Source organism: Pseudopodoces humilis, chromosome 5 (assembly GCF_049639895.1).
Source record: "Pseudopodoces humilis isolate 2021_Gansu_Grassland_sample_001 chromosome 5, ASM4963989v1, whole genome shotgun sequence".
In the NCBI taxonomy this organism is placed as follows: domain Eukaryota; kingdom Metazoa; phylum Chordata; class Aves; order Passeriformes; family Paridae; genus Pseudopodoces; species Pseudopodoces humilis.
The window spans coordinates 2,222,221-2,244,982 of record NC_142204.1 but is presented as its reverse complement, the minus strand read 5'-3'; the positions used below and the strand labels follow the sequence as shown (position 1 = coordinate 2,244,982).

The window sequence follows — 22,762 nt, the reverse complement described above, 5'->3', positions numbered from 1 at the left end:
TGGGAAGTGCTTAAGGAACAGCTGAAGGAGAGAATTCCCACCAAGGTGAAGACAGTTTCTTCACTTTTTCAGCCTACACGTGTGAAATAAACAGGAAGAGATTGCCCTGGAGACTGTTCCTTCAGTACAGGACATGGAGTACAATAGGTTCCCCTCTATAATTTCCCAGCTCACACATCACAAAAGATGATGAGATTCCACATGTGCTACTCCAACATGAAACAACCTCTGCCACACAGCCAATACACACTCCTTAAAAAGGCAGGACAACAAGGTTAATTTTTCTCTTAAATTTTCTGGGCAGCTCTTATCACACAAACTGTCATAAAAATCAGTATTTAATTCTTGTGTGAGAACCACTCTTTGCCCACACCTGATTTCTCACAAGCAAGTTTATAGCAGGGTCCACAGCATTCTCAGAATTACTACATATAGGATATTCATTCCCACTTTCAAATGAGGGGAAGAAAAAGGAGGCAGAAAAGCCAACTTGTACTTTTTTCCACTTAACTAAAGGAATGTGTACACGCTTGTACTGGAAACAAAGTTTATTTTACACAGTTGTGTAATTAAAATATTCTGGGCTCTCATCTCAGTGAAATTGCAGGTTGTTTTTATATCAAATGCACATCCAAGAACACCAAGTAAATTTCAAGACCAAAGGTGTCAAGTAAATTTCAAGACCAAACATCCTAGTAAAGTTTCCACACAAGTTCTAAATAGTTGCACTGAAAGCAGTGACTGCAAAGACATCAACCCTCAAAAAAATCAGGCAAAAGCAAGTTAGTGCCATTTGGAATGTCAAGATTTCCCTTTCCCTCCCCTTTTCAGAAGCACTGAGGTCCCAGCAGCAGCCTGTTGTTGTGCAGCAGGGCACAGCTTTGAGTAATTCACTTGGAAAAAGCACATGACCAAGCTTCTAAAATGATGACACCGTATGAACTAGACCAAGGTGCACCAAGCAAACATTCTCCTGGAGCAGCTGACAAAACAGATGGTCCTCAGAACACAGGGGTGTAAATTTACCAGAGATTTTCACATTAAGCAGAAAAGCAGAGCCATCATATTAACAGGAAAACACACACATGAGTAAAGAAACTCAACTGTTGGGGTGACAACAGTTCAGAAAAAAACCAGAACTGTTCATGAGGTGAGGATCATGTGCCCCTGCCCAGAGACTGCACCAGCACCCAACTTTTGCAGTGACCTGTTCTTGGTTTATGCTCAGCACTTGGGTGAGCCCTAAGTTTCAGAAGGGCACCAGCCTTTACAAAAAACTTACATCTTGTTACATATTGAGCATCGGTCCACTGAAGTCACACTCAGCTTAAGCAATTCTTGCACACAAGGGACAATAATTAATCTGGTGTAGGCCACAGTACCAGACCTACAGAGGAAAAAACCTCAAAGAATATCTAAAATTTAAAAATGGCACAGAAATTAATGGGAAAAATACTACATCCATTCACCAGTCACGAGTACTGTGCTCAAGGACTTTGTTTGTAAAACAAGCAGCCAAGCTGCCTGAGCTCTTATTTCAAGGATTCTTAAGCATTAGACTTTAACAACACCCACATCAGCATGTATGTTCCCAGAGAATCTATGCCTAGGAAGTGTTCTGACCACCTCCTAAGTTCAGTCTCCCAGACTAAACCATTCATATACACACAAAACAGATGAAGTCATGCAGGAGAGTTTAGGCAAACCACATAATGTGGTCAGGAGACATGATATTTAAAAGTTTCCTCTGGAGATGGATTAAACAAAACTAGCTGTAGCTACATGGATTCAGAAATGCATTTTACTGTTTTTACAGAACACAAAGTGACCACAATGTCAAATAGTATCAATTTACAAAGCAAAACAGTGCAGTCTAGGATAAACACACAGCAGCAAACATGATGGCTTTCTCCTCAGGACTTTTCCTCATATTCAAGTGCTGCCCCACAGCCAGAAGTCTGGAAACACAAGCTGAAGTCAGATGAAAATCCTAAAGAAACAGCAGTGTCCTGTTGCTGTGTGCAGTATTTCTGTTCCTCAGGAAGCAAGAAGCTGAGCAAACTGGTCACACAAGCTCTTTGGTTGCAGGGAGAGCTCACCAGAACACTCCCCAGCCAAGTGTTGGAGTGCCAGGCACAGAAAATGTCCCTGTAGCTGTGCTGACAGGCTCAGGCACTCAAGAGAACACTGGGTTTAACTTAAGACCATGGAGAAGGCTTCTAAAACTGAGTGGAGAAGCCAGGAATGTGAATATGTGAGTTAGACAGAATTATGCTAAGACACTGGGTGAAAAATTTAGAGTTTGAGATAATAGTAGTGAATGACAGACAAGATGGATGTTCTAGGGCATTGGCTTGTCTTTGCCTTTTTTCTTCATGGTTTTGGGTGGTGTTGGGTGATTGGACAGAAGTATGGGACATGGGTGTTTGGTTATTGGGTTAAAAGTAAAAATAAATTATTTGGCATTGGATAATTGGACAGTTTATGCTTAAAAGGCCTTGTAGACAGAGCCCTAGGTTGCCATTTGTAGCTTGTTGCATTAGTGTAGAAATGCTTACTGTCTGTAAAAACGTAATATAGGTAAGAAAAATCAACATCCTAAATCCAAAAAGCTGTTTCTGTGCTCATCAGTCCTGATCCTGGGGAAAAGCTGAACACTTTTACACACAGGGAGCACTCCTTGCAGTGCTGGTGGCTGCAGTGAGAGCTGACTGCTATCCAGTTACTCCATGTGCTGTAACTGTAACCAGCTGACCTTTTCCTGCTGGACTGTGCCCGCAGCCAACCCATGGCACAGGGAAGGGTGAAATCAGGGCAAGATCTCAAGTGCTGACTACAAGGTGCAATGGTAAATAAGACCACTGAAGAAGCAACAATCTTCCCTCCAGTTTAATACCAAAGCACTGCTGAAGTACTGTGCTGCTCTAACTTTTTAATAATTATTTTTGTTTCTTTTTTCTCTCTTGATTCTGCTGCTGTGCTTCTTCTGCACTTCTTTTCACTCTTGGATTTCTCAGTCCCCTTTGGGCTGAGCTCCTTTGGGATACTCCCTCACAAGAAGGGAGTAAAACTGAGTTTATCTCTGGGTTTGAAGAAAACTCCCAAGCTCGTTAGGATCTTGTTTCTCGTGTTTATTAGGATGTTATTACAAAACTTGGTAAGTCTCTCTGGACTATCTGCACAAGTTCAATTCACCACAACCTGGCTCATTTTGTTTTGATGGTACAAAATGGCCTTGTGGCTCACTTTGGCTTTGAAAGCACAAAATGGCCCTGAACTATGCAGTTTTTTTATCTTTATACTCATTCTTATCCAATTAACAATAGACACATATATTATTTTTCTTAATGACCTAATGAAACATCACCTGTGTGCTGCACTGTGGCATTTTCTAACCCATCATTTACCATTACCCAAAAACTTTTAGAAGAAAATGAAGAAGGAAAAGAGACAACATTCTAAATCCTCCCTCTTGCCTTCTGCTCTCTAAACTATTTTAAACTCTAAACTAACTTTTTCACTCAGTGACTTAAGACAACTCTAATTTACACTCACTTTTAGCTTTTCTATATAACTTTAACAGTTGTTTTCATGTATCACTATGAAAACATGCTCATAAATTTCATGTTATATGAAATTCAGTGTTTTTCTGGATCTCAGAGCTAAGCACCAAAAACAAACTGCACACAGTCTGTGTTTCAGATTCTAACATGCTGCTGGAAGCAGTCTTTGCCCAAGAGGGTTTAAAACCCAGCTCCTACCTACTTATAGTCCTGAGAACGCACAGACATTACTGAAGTACTCAGGATGACTTCCTCAGGAGCTCAGATAAAATGTTCAGCAGACAACTGCACTTCTCAAGTGGACATCTGCCATGCTGTGCCCTGAGAACACTGTTCCTCACCTGTATAGCAGGAAGCAGGTACAGGAACTCTACAGTAATTTGGTACTTATTATAATAAGAGACTTTTCAAAATTACATTCAAAATTCTTCCCCAGCTCACTTATCCTCCATTTAACCAAACTGGGTAACCAAACACACAAACTGGAAGTATCTCCATGTGGTAGCCCATGGAGTGCTTTGAAGTATTTGTAGCTTGCAAAGTCCTACAGAGACAAACCCCACTGATTTTGAGCACCTACAGCACTTTCACAGGGGTTGGCTCAGATTCCTCTTCCCTCTCACCTGTTCTTACCAAGTTCCTCCCTTCTATTCCTATGGTCAGGGGAACCCCAAACCCACAAGAGCTATTGAGAATAACAACAGGTCTCCTCTCTGCATGTCAACTGCACTTGAGGCCAGGTGATTCATCCAATAAAAGATCATACACATGATCAAATGCATAAATTCAGCCACAAAAGCTTGTTAAATACTGGTGCATTGTAATTCAGTTCCAAATCAGGTCATAGCATCCTTCCCACATGCTTAATGAAAATACTAAAGCTTTAGCCTAGTAAGGTAAATATTCAGAGCCACTTTCTGTCCTCCCTGCAGGCTGACAGAAGATCTAGCTTCAACAGGCCAGAGGAGGGAAATTAGCAGAGGGTTAGAATCTGGCTTTTGATCTTGACAGAATGTCAACTTGCTGTGCAAATTTTAAGGAAAGAAAGATGTGTGGGTTACAACCATGGTGCACATCATTTACAATTGTTTCACTCACATCTGCCAAGACTTTCTGTCTGTATTAGGTTTGCACAGCCAGGCTTTAGTAGATGGGGGCACCAAGAAGGAACTCCCATCCTCAGCACAATGGCTGGGGAGAAAAGATGCAAAAATAACTTGTGGGCCAAGATAAAGGCAGTTTACAGAAGCAAAAGTAGAGGCCAAGCACAGAAGCAAAGAAAAACAAAGGATTTATTCTCTACTTCCCATCAGCAGACAATCCAGTCACTTCCCACTAATCAAGGCTCCAATATGCAGAGCTATTGCTCCAATGTCATTACAAATGCCCTTCCTCCTTTCTCTTAGCTTTTACTGCTGAGCAGACATCATATGGGGTAAGGAATAAACATCCCTTTAGTCAATTTGGGTCAGCTCTCCTGGCTACATCCCCTCCCAAAAGCTCCCCCAACCCCAGCCTACTTGGGGATAATGTTGGAGAGATATTCCTGATGCTGTGGAAGCACTTCAACAGAAACAGGGCAAAGTGGTCACAAGTATTACTTGTGTAAGTATTAATGTCTTCATAAAGGGGTGCTGTCAAGAGGGCTCCAATATGAAGCACTGGTTATTAGATAAAGAGAAAACTGTCCTCCCCCAAAGAGTTGAGAAAAAACACCTGCAAATAGATCCTGTGCATCCAGGATCATTTAGCATGACAGATTCTACAAACGTTCCATACACCTTAATGAGGTCCACGCAGTAAAAGGAGAAAACAAGAACAAAACCCAAACCCACAATCAAAGCCTTTTGAGCCTGATACTGTTACTCCAATGATTGCATGCAAGTAGAAAGCAGAACTACATGTCCATCTCTTTACCAATTACTCAGAACAAGGACAGCACAGATTCAGAGAATTGCAGGTCTGTTTCAAGAAAACACCTCCTTGAAATAATAACTTCAAGGGGTAGTCTGTAGTCTTTTATGAAAAAAAACTCAAATTGACACTGAAACAATTAGAATTGTTTCATCAGATCCAACTGAATGAAAACATTCCTATTTCCTGCCATTTAAAGTTTTGAGCTACATCTTCCAAGATCAAGTTAACATCATGACTAAGACATCCAAGCAGCTGTGCAAGATTGCTGCTCGAGGCATTTGGAGCCCAGTTTTCAAAATGCCAAAAAAAAAAAAAAGAAAAAAAAGGAAAAAAAGGAAAAAAAGCTAAACTGGAGAGGCTTAGAAAACTCCCTTCAAGCGCAGGACACACTAAGCTTATAAAAAAGAAAAATCCACAAAAACACAGCCCATTTCACAGTGGGTGCTATAAATACAGTTTAAGCATGGCAGAGTTTAAGCACTGTTGAATCAAGTCCAACTCTAGCAGGGTTCCAGAGCAACTCACAACCTTTCAGGAGAGAAAGGGAGAGACAGACAGCAACGCAGACAAGGAACCTCGTAGATCCAGCTAGTTTTAGGCCAAAGGAAAAAACAAAAACCAACAAAAACAAAACAACAAAGGCAGATTGTAATACCATGGGTCTCAAAGCTCTGTCCATGCTACCCTTCAGGCAAGCTCCTCAGAAATCCAATCTCCACCACATAAAGGGCAGGAGAGCCAGCAGGTACCTGCCAGTTGTTCCTGTGTGAGGTAGCTCACAAAAAAACACCATAACCAGATCTCTGCCAGGGATTGCTCACATTTCCCTATGTAAGCATATGCTGGGAGGGTGAAGGTGTACTGCAAGACAAAGGATAGCTTTATTATACTTGGAGTATGGGCACTCCTGGAAGAGTTACACAGAGTTAGCAACTGTCCCAAAAGAAAAGTCCTGCAGCACTGCTCCTCTCTGATCTCAGTGCAGCAAGAAATCCAGCCATGCTAACTCCAAAGCAGCCCTTGCCAGTCCCTGATGCTGCCAGCCCCTGTTTGCAGGCCTGCACAAGGAAGGAGCTCTGCAGGAACCTACATTCAGCTGTCACCATTTCACCCACAAAGGACTTGGCCAGCACAGTTTCATGGAGCTGGTTCAGTTCTTGGGAGGCAGCGGAGTCACCACAGCTGCAGATCCCTCTTCCCCTTTTCCCTTGATCACTTTACACAGTGTGGACAACCACTCTGACCACATCATGGAACTGACTGAACCAGCCCTTCCTCCTTCATCCAAGCAGTGATCTGCAGCCCAGGATACACAGCCTCTCTAGTTCCAGAAGCCATTTGTACCTGTTCATTTCACAGGCTTCAGACTCCTGACAGTTCCAGCATGGCCAAATGCAAAAAGTACTCAGCACGCAGAGCCATAGAACAGAGGATTTTATAACTGAAACACAAAACCGAGTGGACACAATCCAGTCTGTGCATATTTGTAACTACAACTGTACTAGGCTGCATTCACACATATATAATCACTAAATTCTGCTCTACCCACAAAGAAATTAATATAGTTCAACTTCCAGTTTAGGATGACCTAAAAGCCAAGAGATGAAAGAGGAAGGGAGGGAAGACTCTAACAATGAAAAGGATATTTTTTATCATAAAGTCACAAATAGGTCCTTTTCAAGACCAGTTCTGGGATTTCCAGTCAAGGTTAAGACTTGTTGGAGTAGGATCAGACGAGGGCCTCAAAAATGAACAGAGGGATGGAGCACATCTGTTAGGAAAGACTGAGCTGGGGCTGTTCAGCTTGGAGGAAAGAAGGTTCCAGAGGGCCTCTAAGAAAGATGGAAACAGACTTTTTTAGCAGGGTCTGTTGCAATAGGACAAGGGGCAATGGCTTTAAACTACAAGAAGATAGTTTCAGACTAGATACAAGGAAGAAAATTCCTATGATGAGGCTGGTAAGACACTGGAACATGTTGCCCAAAGAGGCAGCAGAGATCCCATTCCTGGAAACATTCAAGGCCAGGTTGAACAGGACTCTTAACAGTTGAACAACTCTTAACAGACTCTTAATCTAGTTGAAGATGTCCCTGCTTATTGCACAGGGACTGGACTAGATGGCCTTTAAAAGATATTTCCCAACACAAACCGTTCTGTGGTAAATCAACAGCCTTGCTAAGCTACCAATTTGGCTGTTTATTGGGATGCATTTTCTATATTGGGATATGGTGCAGTACTTGCACAAGCTTTAGCAAGTGCCTACTCCCTGTCACATAAATTTTAAATAAAAAATTATCAAGGTGACTGATCAGAGTAACAAGAACATCTCCCACAACCCAAGCCAAGCACTTTTATTCTGCTGTGTTACAGCAATGTTTTTTTAATTAAGAGATGATTATCACAGACCTGAAAAAGCAGCTGAAAAAAAAACCAAAAATAATGTCAGCCTGCAGAGTTTTTGTGTATCTAAACCAACCACAAAGTCTGTTTGAATACAGTAGTTTTAAATGAACAATGAGAAACAGAATGAAAGCATCTCGCCCTTTCCTTAACTACATGAACATAACTAATTCTCTCACCTTTCCACATGTCCCAGTTTGCTTCCTTGACCAACCTTCTACTTCCTCCTTGGAGATCACAGACACTGCTCAGGTAAGTAATATACACTACAGAGCAAGATATAAAGCCCCAAGCTGTTGAGTGAGGAGGAGAGGGGAAGGCTAAAACAAATGGCCTTACCTTCCACGTGCTTCAGCAATGCCCTGCTGCTGTTGCCATGAGCAGAGATAAGAATCATTTTGCCACTTTTCAGTTCTGGCACTATCTTTTCATTCCAATAGGGAAGGAGTCTATCAAGCACATCTTTGAGACTTTCAGCCTTTGGGAGATTCTCCTGAGAGACATCACTGCATTTATAGCGGCGGTCGTTGTATATCTCTGCGTAGTAGGGGTGAGATTCAGAGATGGGAGGTGGAGTAACATCGTAGCTTCTTCTCCAGATTTTCACTTGCTCCTCCCCGTGGTTCAGAGCCATCTCTGCTCTGTTGAGCCCGATCAGAGCTCCATAGTGACGCTCATTCAGCCGCCAGGAGCTCTGGATGGGGACCCACTCCTGGCCCATCTCTTCCAGGATCAGCCATGCAGTCTGGATGGAGCGGCTCAGCACTGAGGTGAAGACGAGGTCGAACTCGAAGCCCAGCGCTTTGAGGTGTTTGCCACAGTTCTGAGCTTCCTTTATCCCATCGCTGCTCAGCTTCTGGTCCACCCAGCTGCAGAAGCGATTCTCCTTGGTCCAGGCTCCTTCCCCATGTCTTAGGAGAACGAGCCTATACTTTGCCATTTTGGTTGCAGCTTAGCACAGATAGCAGCTGGTCTGACATCTAATAACAATACATCTGGACGAAGACATGAGAGAGACACATCAAACATCCCACAGATAATGCGTTACAAATAGCAAAACGGCAGTGAAAAGTAAACAACTATCAGAATCAAAACAACCAACAAAACAAGTGTCTGCTGAGTATGATTTTACAATTGAGAGTGGGAGGAATTCCAAACCAAGAGACCTCACGTGGGAAGGAAAATGCCGTTCTTCACCCAGCTTGTTGCAACTAGCCCTCTTAAACAATTGATTAGGAGCAGATTTGTACAAGCTGCTCCAGCCTACAGGTTTCTCTCAAGTGCTTAAACAGAGCCTCACTCAGTACCACAGGCTCCCAGAGCAGCAATCTCCCTCACTGGGGGACTCTGAGGTGCCACATGTAGCTCGAGCCCACGAGGGCTCTCCAGACCCTCACTGCTCTGAGGGGATGCAGGCACAGACAGCAGCTGTGGCCCTCAGAACTGCAACTGGCAACACACAAAACCTTATCAGCTTTTCTCAAAGGAGATGCCAACATAATCACACTCTGCATAATTTCCTCATATCCCCATCCTGTCCTGCTAATTATGCCAGTCTATGCTTGATTTTTTTCCCCAGGCCACCTCCTCCATGCTCTAGTGTGACAACACAGATACTCCAGGATGCCATGCTCATCTAGTAAGTCCTCATTTCACTGAATCTGCAAGCGACCTCACAGATTATCCCATCCTCTTCCTGACTTTCAAGTCTGTTTTTCCTCTCCTGTCTGTGAATTACAATGCCAGATTCATGGGCACCAGGATTAATGTTTTTACTTTTGGTGTGGGCACAAAAGGCCTATTTGCTGTCCTCATTAAGTCAGACAGCTACACATTCATAAGGCCAAACAGTACCTTTCTCTTTTTTCTTGACCAAGCAGCATCACCTCTGGACTGACTTCAATGGCAGATACATTCTAACAACACATCCAAGGGTCTGCCAGGGTGGTCAAAGATCTGCTAGCAGATGATGGGATGCCTGAAAAGTCCATCTAACACAGGACTGCAACTCTGAAAACCCCACCTGATCCCTCTGAGACACAGGCTAGATGGAATGGACAGAGCAGGGGAAAATATAAAAACACAACTCTCTGCACTGGGGGAACTGCTGTACCTCAGATGAATATAAAGTGCTCTCAAAACCATGGACAGTGGGAGACTGAGCTCTGATTTCTGCACACCCAACCTTGGGCTTATTTCCGTAAGAAACACACTTAAGGGAGCTCCCATCATTTCAAATCAGCTGGAGCTGCTTCCATCACACTCCAAGTATCTCAAATTCAAGCCCAGTGTGACCCTGAATTAGGTCAGTAGGATGGGATAGGCCCATGCATTCTAGGTTTTGGGAAACACCCAGCACAATACCAGCATTCATTTTTCCAGACTTTCAAAAAAAAGCATCTAGAAAAGTTAAATTCAGGAATCTGATCTTGCAGCTTAGTTCTCCTCTAATCTCATGTTAAGACAGCGTTTACATCACACAAAGGCACTATGCAAAACCCCCCCAATGCTAACTTCTGCCTAATGGCACAGCTCAGGATTAAAAAGCCTTTGAGGACTGAGATTTTTACAGTGTATCAGGAAATATTGTTTAACACACAAAACCAAAACCAAAAAATGTTCTACTCGAGAAGTACAAAAGAAAGTCTTATTTCATGCAAAGGCAGGCTGAGATTTGTGTAGGGCAAGGAACATCTCAGACAAAATTGCCTGCACAGTCCACTTTTTCCACTCCTGATAATCAGCTGCACTTTAAGCAAAGAAATCACCTATTGCTAGGAGTCAGGTGTTATATCACATCAGACCCAACACTAAACTGCACCCTGTAAGATCCAGGCTTATAACAAAAACAAGTATTTGATAGAATTTCCACCTAAAGCAACTGGTTCTTACTCAACATACCAGAGATACAATTAAAAAATTGCACTGTGTTCACAGTATGAGCTACTACACAAAACAGCTCCACAGAAAGCTCTATCTCTGCAGATGCCTCATTATTCAGATTAGTTTATTCTATTATCCACAGGAATTAATTGCATAAGCTACAAAACCAAATTAAGACCCAACAATAGGGGTGATGCACTTCTTTGCCAAAGTTCAGTTGGCATTTTAGCCAAAAGCAATAAGAAATTTAGCTAGTATAAGAAACACAGTTACACAAAGACCAAAAATCATCTGGGTGCCATAAACTCCAGTTCACTTATATAAAACATTAGGCAGAAGCGCAATTCTCAAACAAATTCAGAAAGAGCTAGCTGACACAGAGTTGTTTAAATATCAGTCCACTTCTGGAAGCACTTAAACTAGAAAGCCTTAGAGCAACACATGGAAATAATCCTACTCACCTTTCCTATGGCAAAGGAACAACCTACACAAATCCCAGTACAGGCTCAAGAGCTGCTTTATACAGAGACCACCACACACTCTTGGCTGGTTACCTGCAGGGAAAGAATAAACACTGAGCGCTCACGGAAAGAGCCCACAAGTGCAAATGGTCATACCAGCCACCATTTGCTCTCCAAGTTGTTAAAAAAATAGAGCACACGCCCCTTGTAAGGGCTGGGAAAGTTACCAAATGCCTTCTCCCAAAAAGAGATGCCAATGCACAACTCCTGCATTTCTAACAAGGGAAAGTTTCTGGTCTCCCACATGCCCCGGGATATCATTTGCTTCCTAAGATTTGTTTAGGCTGCAATTACATAGCTGTAGCGTGCAGAAATCTACCAAAAGCTCTTGGACACCATGGAGGATACAGAGAACAGACATGGATCCAGCACAGAGGCACTGGAACAGGATATCCATAGAAGCTGTAGGTGCCCCATCGCTAGAGCTGTTCAAGGCCAGGCTGATTGGAGTCCTGAGCAACGTGGTCTAGCGAAAGGTGTCCCTGCCCATGGCACGGGGGGTGGAAATAGATGGCCTTTAAGGTCCCTTCCAACCCAAAGAACTCTGTGGTTCCGTCTGTGATAGAACAGAAACCCAGAGCTCCAGCTCAGCACAGGAGAGCAGCGCACGGTGCTCGGGATAACATCTTACACCGGCGGATCTCTCGGCCAAGCACAGCTTTAAGGTCTAACACCAGAGGCAGTCACTTCCAGGGTTCCTGCTCCAGCCGGGACAAGCTCCCCTACTCATCCCTTTTATAAGGCGTCCCTGTGCGGAGCACCTGCGTGTCCCAGCCCTCCCCGAGCACGGAGGCTCGGCCACAAGTAGGGCAGCACCTCCCGGACAGGCGCAAACACCCGCGGCTGCCAGCGCGGGGCGGCGACCCGCACACAAACACAAACACGGCCCGGGGCCCGCGGGCACGGCCCCGGGGCACACACGCGGTGCCTCGCAGCCACCGCCCCCTCGGGAAGCCGCCGCTTCCCCGGGGCACAGCCCCACCATCCCTCCCCGGAGCGCCGGAACAGCCCCGCCGAGGGAGCCCCCCCCCCGAACCCAGGGCCGCTCCACCTCCTGCCCGCTTCCCGCTCCCCACCCCGAGCTCCCGGCAACGCTCCCGGGAATTACCGGGCTGAAGCCGCGCTGCCTCACGGGGAGCGCCGGAGCCGCCGCCGGGCCGGCCGAGGGGAGGACCGCGCGTCTTATTGCGAGAGAGGCGCACTCTGATTGGCCGGCCGGCGCGATGGACAGCGGCCCCAGCCAATGGGCGCGGCGCGGGGCGGTGACGCGCTGCCCCGGGCCCCGCGCACAGCCCGGAGCTGCCGTGCCCGGCGGGGCTCGGGGATGCTGCGGCCATCCCGGCCCTCCTCCCTCCGGCCCTCCCGCGGCAATGCCGGCCTCCCGGAGCGGGCCCATCTGCCGCCAGGGATCGCGGCAGAGATGCTGGCTCCCCCCGCCGCTCTGGGCACGCAGGCGGCGCTTTGTGAAGCGGGGAAACGGGGTCGCGCCAGCGCACGACCGGAGGCATCCAAACCTCTGGCTTCTCCCGAAACCGCTTTAGGACCTTCCTGGTTTTGGTAAAAAGCAAGGGTCCAAAATCTAATTACTCATAATGAAATCAATACCCAAAAGAATAAAAGAATTAGACGCGTGTCTTCCTAAGGATCAAGCTAGCTCCCTCATTCCCACAGGCTATAATCCAAATATAAAGTAATTAAAAACAAGGGGATGGAGCAGCTCTAGTTCGAAACAAGAGGGAAGTGGTGTGGGAAGATGGTGTCCTTTAGTGCTTCTATTGCCATAGGTCTGATTTTATCTTAAAGAAGAAGCAGAGCACATCTTTCATACCCCCTCAGAGTCATAATTTCTTCTCTAAATGCTTACCCTGAACAGCCACGAGGTAAAGCTTAGAGGGCCACAAACTGAATGCAAACCAAATGTTTCATCCTCTCTGCAGGGGATAGAGGTGATCTTCCCTTTTTTAATAAGTTAAAAGACTGCATGAAAATAAAAGATTCTGATAGGAAAAAGTGACATGATTAAGAAAATTTGGGGCAGAGGTATTAAAATAATATCTCTGTTGTGCTGTGAAGAGAAATGGTCTGATTTTACATTTATAGGGATTAGATCCGAAGATGTCAGTGGGAAAGAAGGCTAATCCAAATGAAACACTGCTTTGCTAGGCTCACAGCACTAGCAAAGTGCTTACCCTCAGTGGTAAGGGTGGCCAGGCTGCTGGTGAGCAGCGTCCTGCATCTCTTTGGTGGTTACTGCACTTTGTTCCTCATTCATCTGGGAAGCTCTAGAAAGCATCCTGCATCTCAGGGAGAATACTTTCAATGCCTTCCCTGATAGAGCTATTCCTGACCCCACCACAGAACCACAATAAAATGTGCTGCTTCTGTAGAATATTTCTACTAGTTGTGCATTGTACTTAACAGTTACACATAAAATCCTTTTCACCTCATCCACCAACTTTAACAACCAACTTTACCTTTCATTCCTGTCAGCTTTGTTTAAGCCAGAACTTAAGAGTATAAACCCAGTCCAGCCTATGTAATCAAAGCAATACTCAAGTTCTTGGTGTAGAAGAGTTTGATTTGCCACCCATCAGCTCCAACTGGTGAAGAGAAATGCTCCCACACCCCCTGCACGACCACACACCTGCAGTCACCATGCCTTCAGGCAAACTGGTTGGCTGACTTTGTAAGGAAAAGAAGCAAAGTTCCTAGAGATAGAAGGAAAAATAGCTTTTCTTGAATATCAGAACTATGTGCATTGGCTGTACATCAATCATCAAGAATACAATTAACAGAAAGAAACATTCTATGCCAATGTGCAGTCGTGAGTGAGTAGACAGTACCCCATGCCACAATCCAGGACCTCTATGGCCAATAAATACAGATTTTTGTCTCCTTTAGTCTTTAGGCAAGACCATTTCATTAGCATGGCAAAAACAGCCTAATGACTTTGATTCACATTTCAAACTATCCAAGGACAGAGAGTCAAAGCCACAACCCTGTGCGTGACTTCTTGCAGACAGCTACACTCACTAGGCAGCTATTATCTCTCAGACCAGCTGGCTTGTGTTTTTCAGGATCTCTGCTCTGGAGCCCTTCCAGCCTGTTGCATTTAGCTGGAATGTTTGTGGCAGAATTAGTCCAGGAAACTCTTTTCCTCAACCCATAAACTTCCACCAGGGCACCAGTGCAACTGCACCGCTCTGAATAAAGGCCTGGAGCTGAGCAAGGCAGATGCAGAAGAAAACAGAACTGGAAGGAAAAAAGGCTGATTAAGGATTGATTAAAACCGTGGCAAACAGGAGTCTTCTTCACTGATTATAGCCTTGGTACTCTTTCACAGAATAGTTACTTTGTTCAAAGCCAGATCCAGTGTTTGCCACAGAGCATTGCAGACATTCCCATTTTAATTTCCAGAAAACCCTGAGCTATTTGTTTAGAACTATTTGATACATGATCTGTCTTCATTAATAATTTCATGCTCAAAATACTGTAATGAAAATGAAATGAAAAATTCTGTAATCAAGTCCTTGCACTCTTTAATAACCCTGAAACCCTCTCTCTAAAAACTTCTCCTGTGTTTTCCTACATGAATTTACATCTCCTTTTCTAGACCCTCCCTACTCCTTTCCTGCCCATTCTCTCTGCTGCCCAGATGTGTGCCCAGGGACTCTCCCTCACTTTTCTCCTGGGATGCAGGCTCATTCAGGTAATTTTCAACACTTGACATTTCTTTCCCCTACAAAAAACCTAGATCTTTCCTGTCTACAAAAGAAAACCTGTCTTTCCTCTGTCTGCCATCCAAGCTATTGTCTCACATTCCTCTGCAACTATTCTGATAGCCCACAGACAAATTTGTATGGAGAAAGCTCTGGGTGTATAACACACTACAAAGAGAAAAACATCCTTACTGCCTCCTGAGGATTCAGAATTACAACAGTGTAAAATTACTCTGGCTAAATCCATCTCTTCATACGTCTCTACGCACCAGATCTCGGTCTGTAACACAAGGAAAATGAACCTTTTTCCATCAGAGCTCAGGGAGCAGGAGCAGGCAAGGACATGCCAGGCTCCTGTCTCTCTGTTGGAGCCACTCACCACATCTTGCAGTACCCACACATGTGGCTCTCAGCATTTCCTTGGCTGCAGCACACCTGTGTGTTGGTAATTTTTCATCACACACCTACCCCTATTTGTCAACATATCACACCAGCACATCTAAAACCAAGCCTGTTATTACCTCAGACTTGGGGGTGCACCTGACAGAGCAGCCAGGCACACCTTGCAGTCACCCAATTACAATTTAAGCTCCTTGGCAAAGGCCCTTTTTCACCTTTAGTTTCACTAGTTTAGGTACTGTTCAACACCTGCTCAATACAATGTTCCTTTCCTGTGTTAACACAGTGGGGCTTTCATCCTGTTTGGGTAAGGAGGCAATACACAACTTCAGTAGATTCTCCTTCTATCAAAAGCAGAAGTATAAGCTCATGTGAAGAGAAAATAAAGTACTCTACCTTTTTTTTTTCTTCTCTCTCTCTTTCTCTCTCTCTCTCTAACTGCATTACTTGGAGGGAAAATCTGTTTAAAAAAAAAAAAGAGAAAAAGTTGAGTGTGTCAGCACTTTTAAACTTACCCTGCATTTCTCACCAGAATCAGAACTTTAGTCTTTAAGGAAGTGCAGAAGTTTTTCTGCATCATTAATACCAAATAAATGACAAAGAAGGAAGAAGAAAATACATAAAAGCTCTCATTATATGCAAAACAGATGGAGGAAAGCTGCTTTGTGAGGCATCATATTCTAAACCTGAAGTGGGAACTGAATTTTTTATATAATCCCAATAGCTAGTTACTGATAATGTTATTCTGAAGTAAAAAAGATTACTTCTGTTTGTTCTTCTGAAATATTAATTAAAAAAAAAAATATTTCTAGATATCCCAAGCTGAGAACACAGGCATGGGAGAAAAACTTATATTCTCCATGCCCTTAAAACTATTACATTGTCATCTTCAAATAAACACCTCAGCCCAGCAGGTGCCTAGAACATACAAAAAAGTGTGTGGAACACAATGTTCTGAAGAAATCTTCATGGATACAGTTCTAGTCTTCAAAAATACCTCTGAAAAAAAGTTTTACAAGGTATCAATGGCTATGAAAACAAAATTCTTTCTCACAATCAAAAGTTTTCCCATTTCTAGAGCCAGAGACAAAATCTGAAGATTTACAAGGTTCACTTTTAAATTTTGTGAGTTTGGAGGGGTTTACATTTCAGCTTTTGGTTTGGAGCATTTCACTGGTTTTTAGTCACAATATTGTCCAAATTAACTTCTTGTAGCAGTATCAAAAGCAAAGAAAATCCTGTGATGAAATCTGCTTTTTTGCCCTCATAATAAACAAAGTGCTCCAGACACCAGACGTCAGTAAGGAACTGTCTGGGAAGAGATAATTTTAAAGGGCTTTGAAAAAAGAAAGCAGCAGGGTGGTGTCTAGTCACGATAAGTTATTTTGAAAACACACTGGATAGTGCTGATACTAGAGCATGATGACAGCACATAACAATCTGAGCAAATACAACCAAAAAGGGTAAAATGGGAACTTTTGTGTCATTGCAGAGAATGGTGAGAACAACAAACACACACTACACATTTAAGTTCATGTGTATTAACTTTCTTGCTATGAAAAATTAATGGTTCACCTAAAAAAAAAAAAAAAAAGCTGCTCTAAAGTCTTTTATTTCCATGTTACAATGAACCTTGGATTAACTAAGACTTTGTTGATGTGTGTGTGTAGAGTTATCTCTCTCTGTATTTATGATGTTTGTTTTCTCACAAATTTGATTTTCTTGTACAAATCACAAAGACTTTTCTGGTGCCTCTTGTGTTTCTGTCCATGGTATGTGGCTCTCTTGCATCACATCATTTCATAAATCAAGACTGGCTGAAGTTCAGTTTGGTTTTGAATGGAGCACAAAAATGACCTTCTTATATAAAAAGTCTGTCCCATGTGTTATGGTCACATAATATCAAGAGAAGGACTGAGTCACACAGTTCTTCCAGTTTACTGTAACTCCTCAGAATTCACTGGAGCTGCTCCTGACCGTAAAAAGCAACAAAATCAGGCCTCTCTTTTACGGGATTGTTTCCCAGGAAACTTTAGGACTTAGGTTGCTAAATAAATAGCTGTGTATCACAAGTTAATTCATGCTTCCTCCTCCTCCACCCCACCTCATTTCTTTAACAAAAAAGGAGCATGAGTGGAAAGACAGACAGGACTAATAAATCATGCATGATGGAGAGTCAAAATATCCAACTTCACGGAGTTTTTCAATTCAAATTTTTCAAATCTGTTTTACTTACATGGAAAACCATTCACTGAAATAATTTTGTGCCTGACTTCTACTCTTTTTCTATTCAGAATTAGTCTATTCCTCTATACTGTCACCAGATCTAGCTATCCATGGAAGGGCCAGGAAAAATATTCTACCTGTAATTCAGTATTTCTCTCCTTTTTATCTTAAAAAGAGACTTTTCTGCTTCAGCACTATCCAACATTCAACATTTTGGATAGGTCAAGTACTTGTTTAAACATTCAATATTGCTGTCCTTATTCTTCTGGGTACTGCATCTGTAATATATCAAACACGGGACTGAGCCAAGATCAATACAAGGATGTGTGAGGGAAAAAAATGGGCACTAGGTCCTGCCCTTCTTAAGGAGGAATTTGCAGCAGTAGATTCATCTGGCAACAACCTGTTTTCTTTTTGGGGAAGGGTATAATGTCTCTAGAAACACACCACAAAATGAGGCACATGCTGTTGGACCAAGGTCTCTTGCCCTTTTCAAGATCCAGAAACTTTAGAGATGAAGAAGCCACTTTACCTGCTCTTATGGTTGCATGTGGTTTGGGGGGCAGCTGGGAACACACCCAGGCCAAACCAATTCTCCTGGCCTCTGCAGCAACCCACACGTGGCCACCATCTCTGCCCAGCCCCTGGGTTCCACACACATTCCAGCTGCTGGACAAGCTGAGTCCCCAGCCAAGACAATTGCTGGAAGCCTCGTGCTAGAACAATGTTCAGCCCATGGCCTCCTCCCTGCACATCCTGAATTCCTTCTGGAAATGACAGATGCTGAGAGTGCAGGAGCCCATCTGACCAAGCCCAGAGCAGACCTGGAGCATAGAGTGCAATAACTGCACAGCCACGGATTAGTGAAGGACAATGAGCCGAGCTTCTGTGGGAATCACTGGACCTTCCACATCCCCACTAAACGTTCCTGTTGCCCACGGGTCCTGCCATGTGACGGGAGAAACACCACATGAGGTTCTGCTCTCCTATTTACAAAACCTGAGTAACTCAGTCAGCTAAAACAATCTGGCTACCCTGTTGTGTACGAGTTCAGGTTATAAAGCAATTTCTATTCAGCTCCAACTGTACAGATTCCACAGTGCTATTTTTCATGTTGTTCCTAATCAAGATGAACTCATTGGTTTTACTGTGTGCTTCATTTTGTTTTGTTTTTCAAACACGAGGCAAATATTTCCAACACTTTTCAAAACCTTTGTGTTTTTTTAAAAGGGAAAACTTATCTCTTCCTCTACTCTTAAGACATTCAAAGCATCCCTTTCCTTGTCAAAACCAGACGTGGCTTACTGCTGAAACTTGAAAGGAAGCATGAAAATATTTTTCCGTGAGAATAAGAGCCTCCACCTGGCAAGAAAAATAGTCAACTGTTCTCTAAAGTGATGAGCTTTGGAAAACCTACAGTCTGCATATACAAGAAAGGAAAATCCCATTCCTGTGATAACCATGCCTACCAACAGAACTGGACAGGAATGTAGGTCTGGGATGGGCAAATTTTCCATTTATAGATGAGATGGGTTTGGATGCTGGCCATGGTGTTCTTCCTACTTAATTGAAGTTGCCTCTCCCCTCATTACAAAGCCCATTCTCCCACAGAAACAACTGAGAAGGTTTGGTCTTTGTTGATGCTTTGGTACTTCCTCTTTTTACAGGGCTTGACCTAGAGAAAATCAAGCAAAGTATTTGCCAGTCCCACATTAATCCACCTCTCCAGTCTGTGATCAGAAGGTTTCTTTTTAGAAGTTAAAGAAAAGACACAAAAGACACTGACATGTTTCTGCTTCCACAGCAACCAGTCCTGGCCTGTGCAAGGAAGTTGCAGTTTAATTAAACCAGTTCAAAAACTGACGCTGTTAAATTAATGTGAAGTCTTTGGGAGGATGGATGTTATTTTACTGGAATCGTTTCTACTGTTTTAACTGAAGTGGTAAGGAAGGGATTTAAGCTAAATCAATACACAACATACTTCAACTGATATGTGTCCAAAAAAGGCATTTGCATCAGCATAATGAAACAGTGCAAGATTTTCATGTAGACAAGACTCAGAAGAAAATACAACTATATTATTCTTTGGGAATATCATGAACATGCCTTGTTTTGCCCTTGTCTGCTGTCAACACCTCCTCCACTGCCTCCAGGGGTCTGCTCCCCACTGCCTGACAGTTTCATTAACTCTCTCTTCCTGTCCTGTTTACCCCCAGGTACCCATTTGTTGGCAAGTTACACTTCTCTTTATCACCAAACCACCACCCCATTTGATGTAGTTCTCAAAAACTGTAGCTTCCTGCAGTTCTGCTCAGTTAAAAGGTTCCTCTTCAGGGTAGTTTCAACTTGACATTCCCCAGATTTTCCCCTTTCCTCTACTTGTAACAGTAATAGTTACTCCAGCTTCAGAAAGCAATTGCCTGGGTTTTTCTCAGAACCCAAAATATATTGTTTCAGGTTTCTTGTGTGCCCAGTGCTGTGGAAACATCAGACTGTGATTACTCCTTTTGGGAGGCCCATCTTAATCCAGAGGGTGACATATAGTGAGAAAAAGTATTTAAAAAAGGCCATTTTTAGCAGCTACTCTCTCAGCTTTGCATGATATCCCAGCACCTCTTGAGCTCACTGGTTTACACTAGAGTGGGGTATGTCCTTGGGAAGAAGGAAAAGGTCAGTTCTTACTCTTCTTACTGTTCTTGGTTTGCCCCCAGAGGCCAGCATGGCCAGGTCAACCCTGGGATGCAGATCCTGAGGAATTTTTTCTCCCCGTTTTTCCTGAGGCACCAGCACTGCTGCCCTGGGAGCTGCAGGGGGAACACAGGGGATCCCTGGGGATGAGGCACAGAAAAACAGTGCTGAAATCTCAACATCCAGCCATTCCAAGCACACCAGGGCCAACATACAGCATAGGTCAGACAGAATTTGGTACTACACTGGCTGAACAAAGAGCTGGCAAACATTTTACCAAATGGCTCCTTTCCACACTATTGGATCCATGGCAAATTTCCCAATGGAAATTGTGGCTTCTGGCCACAAATGTGCAGTTAACAACCCAAATCTGTACAGCACACCCTGCCCCCTACTAGCTGCACATGGCCACAGACCCCACAGACAGCTGCAGGCAAAAGCTGGAGCTGTTGAGCACAGGAGAGTGCTCCCAGTTGTAGTAAATCCAACCATATTAAATTTTAGATAGTCTTTCTGCTTCTCCTCGGACACAAATGATGAAGGTAAGCGCCTTGTTAATAGGAGGGAGAAAACAGACTTGATTTTCCGTCCACGTGCATAACAATGCTTAAAAGTGTGAGTTTTGGAACACCTCTGGTTGGAGACCAACTCACATTTCAGAGCACCAGACAGCAGGGAAAATGGAATTCTTTTCTATGTCTTGAGTTTAAGGATCAGTCAATTTAGAAAACTGGTATGTTAGTGAGAACTGGCTTGCAGTTATCTCTTGCAATTTCCTCTTTAAACAGAGATTTGTATCTTTTGAGTCCCTACCAGACAATTTTCAAGTCTATTTATTTATTACAAACGTAAGCCATCTTTATTTTTTTTCTTCTTATCCTTTTTTAGGAAAAGAGGCAGAGGAAGAGAGATTTCCAACTTCTCATTATTACAAAATCTAAGGAATCCTGTTCAATCTGCTGAGTTAAGACTGAAGAAATGCAAAAGCAGTGGCCACAAACAAGTTTAACTCTGCCCCCGTGTGTGCAAACATTAAAACGCATCCATCCACCCTGGATCCTCCTCTGGTTTTGTGCTAAAGGGTGTGTTAGTTTGTGGCAGTAATTATATATGGCATCCACAGTGACCATGAAGCTACAGCACACTTCTACACTCACATGTCTTTGCATTATGAAACTCTTTTATTACTTCATTGGCTGCAAAAAAACAAGACACAAAGATATGCCTGCTGCCCACAATAATAATAATATAATAAATATTATAATAAGTAATTATAAATAAATATATAAAAATAAATATATAAAAACAAAATAGAATATAAATAATTATATTATTAAAAAAATGATAAGACAAGAAAAAGTGAAGAAAAAGAAGAAAGAAAGGAAAGAAAGAAGAAAGGAAAGAAAGAAGAAAGAAAGGAAAGAAAGAAGAAAGAAAGGAAAGAAAGAAGAAAGGAAAGAAAGAAGAAAGAAAGGAAAGAAAGAAGAAAGGAAGGAAAGAAAGAAGAAAGGAAGGAAAGAAAGAAGAAAGGAAGGAAAGGAAGGAAAGGAAGGAAAGGAAGGAAAGGAAGGAAAGAAAGATGAAAGGAAGAAAAGAAAGAAGAAAGGAAGGAAAGGAAGGAAAGAAAGAAGAAAGGAAGGAAAGGAAGGAAAGAAAGAAGAAAGGAAGGAAAGAAAGAAGAAAGGAAGGAAAGGAAGGAAAGGAAGGAAAGGAAGGAAAGGAAGGAAAGGAAGGAAAGGAAGGAAAGGAAGGAAAGGAAGGAAAGGAAGGAAAGGAAGGAAAGGAAGGAAAGGAAGGAAAGGAAGGAAAGGAAGGAAAGGAAGGAAAGGAAGGAAAGGAAGGAAAGGAAGGAAAGGAAGGAAAGGAAGGAAAGGAAGGGCAGTTCTGGAATTTTACCAGAGGGATGATTCTGTTAAGATTGGGGAAAAACAGGGACTTAATTTTACTTCTCACAGTTGGCACGCATGCCCTGTGTGAATTTCCCTGTCCTACACTGTGCCTCACCTTTCAGCCTGAGAAGGGGATACCAACACTTTTGGGGAGGGTGAAAAGGAGCTCCTTCTTCCTCTGCAAACTCCCCCTGAGGTTTCTCCAACTGTCTCACTTCATCAGCACACAAGGTGACAAGGCTCCATCAAGGGGAGACGGCACTGCAGGAGCTGATCCTGGCAGAAACACCAGCAGGACCAGGACACACCTGCCCTCAACCCTTATCTTCTCATAAGGGAAAGGTCTGCAGGGCACACCACTGCCAAGCTCCAAGTAATCACTGTAATGTTTAATCTGTTTTTTTGATTCTGCTGTATTTCTTCTGTCATGTGGATTTCTCAGTCCCCTCTGGGCCAAGCTCCTTCAGAATACTCCCTCATGGGGAGTTCTGTTTATCTCAGTTCTCTGGGTGAGGAAGAAAACTCCAAAGCTCGTCAGGATCTTGTTTCTCGTGTTT

At 43.3% G+C, this 22,762-nt stretch overlaps 1 protein-coding gene across 2 annotated transcripts in view; it reads right to left on the bottom strand.

Moving 5' to 3' along the window:
* Positions 1–22,762, bottom strand: part of BPGM (bisphosphoglycerate mutase) — a 34,677-nt gene that overhangs the window by 3,336 nt on the left and 8,579 nt on the right. The window contains exons 2-4 of one of the 2 annotated variants that reach the window (XM_088055300.1): positions 15,799–15,862; positions 11,225–11,317; positions 8,220–8,875 (exon numbers count right to left, since the gene is read on the bottom strand). In XM_088055300.1, coding sequence (XP_087911426.1) covers positions 8,220–8,820 — 601 coding nt within the window. In that variant the 5' untranslated portion in view covers positions 8,821–8,875; positions 11,225–11,317; positions 15,799–15,862. Of the gene's footprint in view, positions 1–8,219; positions 8,876–11,224; positions 11,318–12,392; positions 12,473–15,798; positions 15,863–22,762 lie in introns of those variants that run through there. The other variant, XM_005530567.3, reaches the window with a different exon arrangement.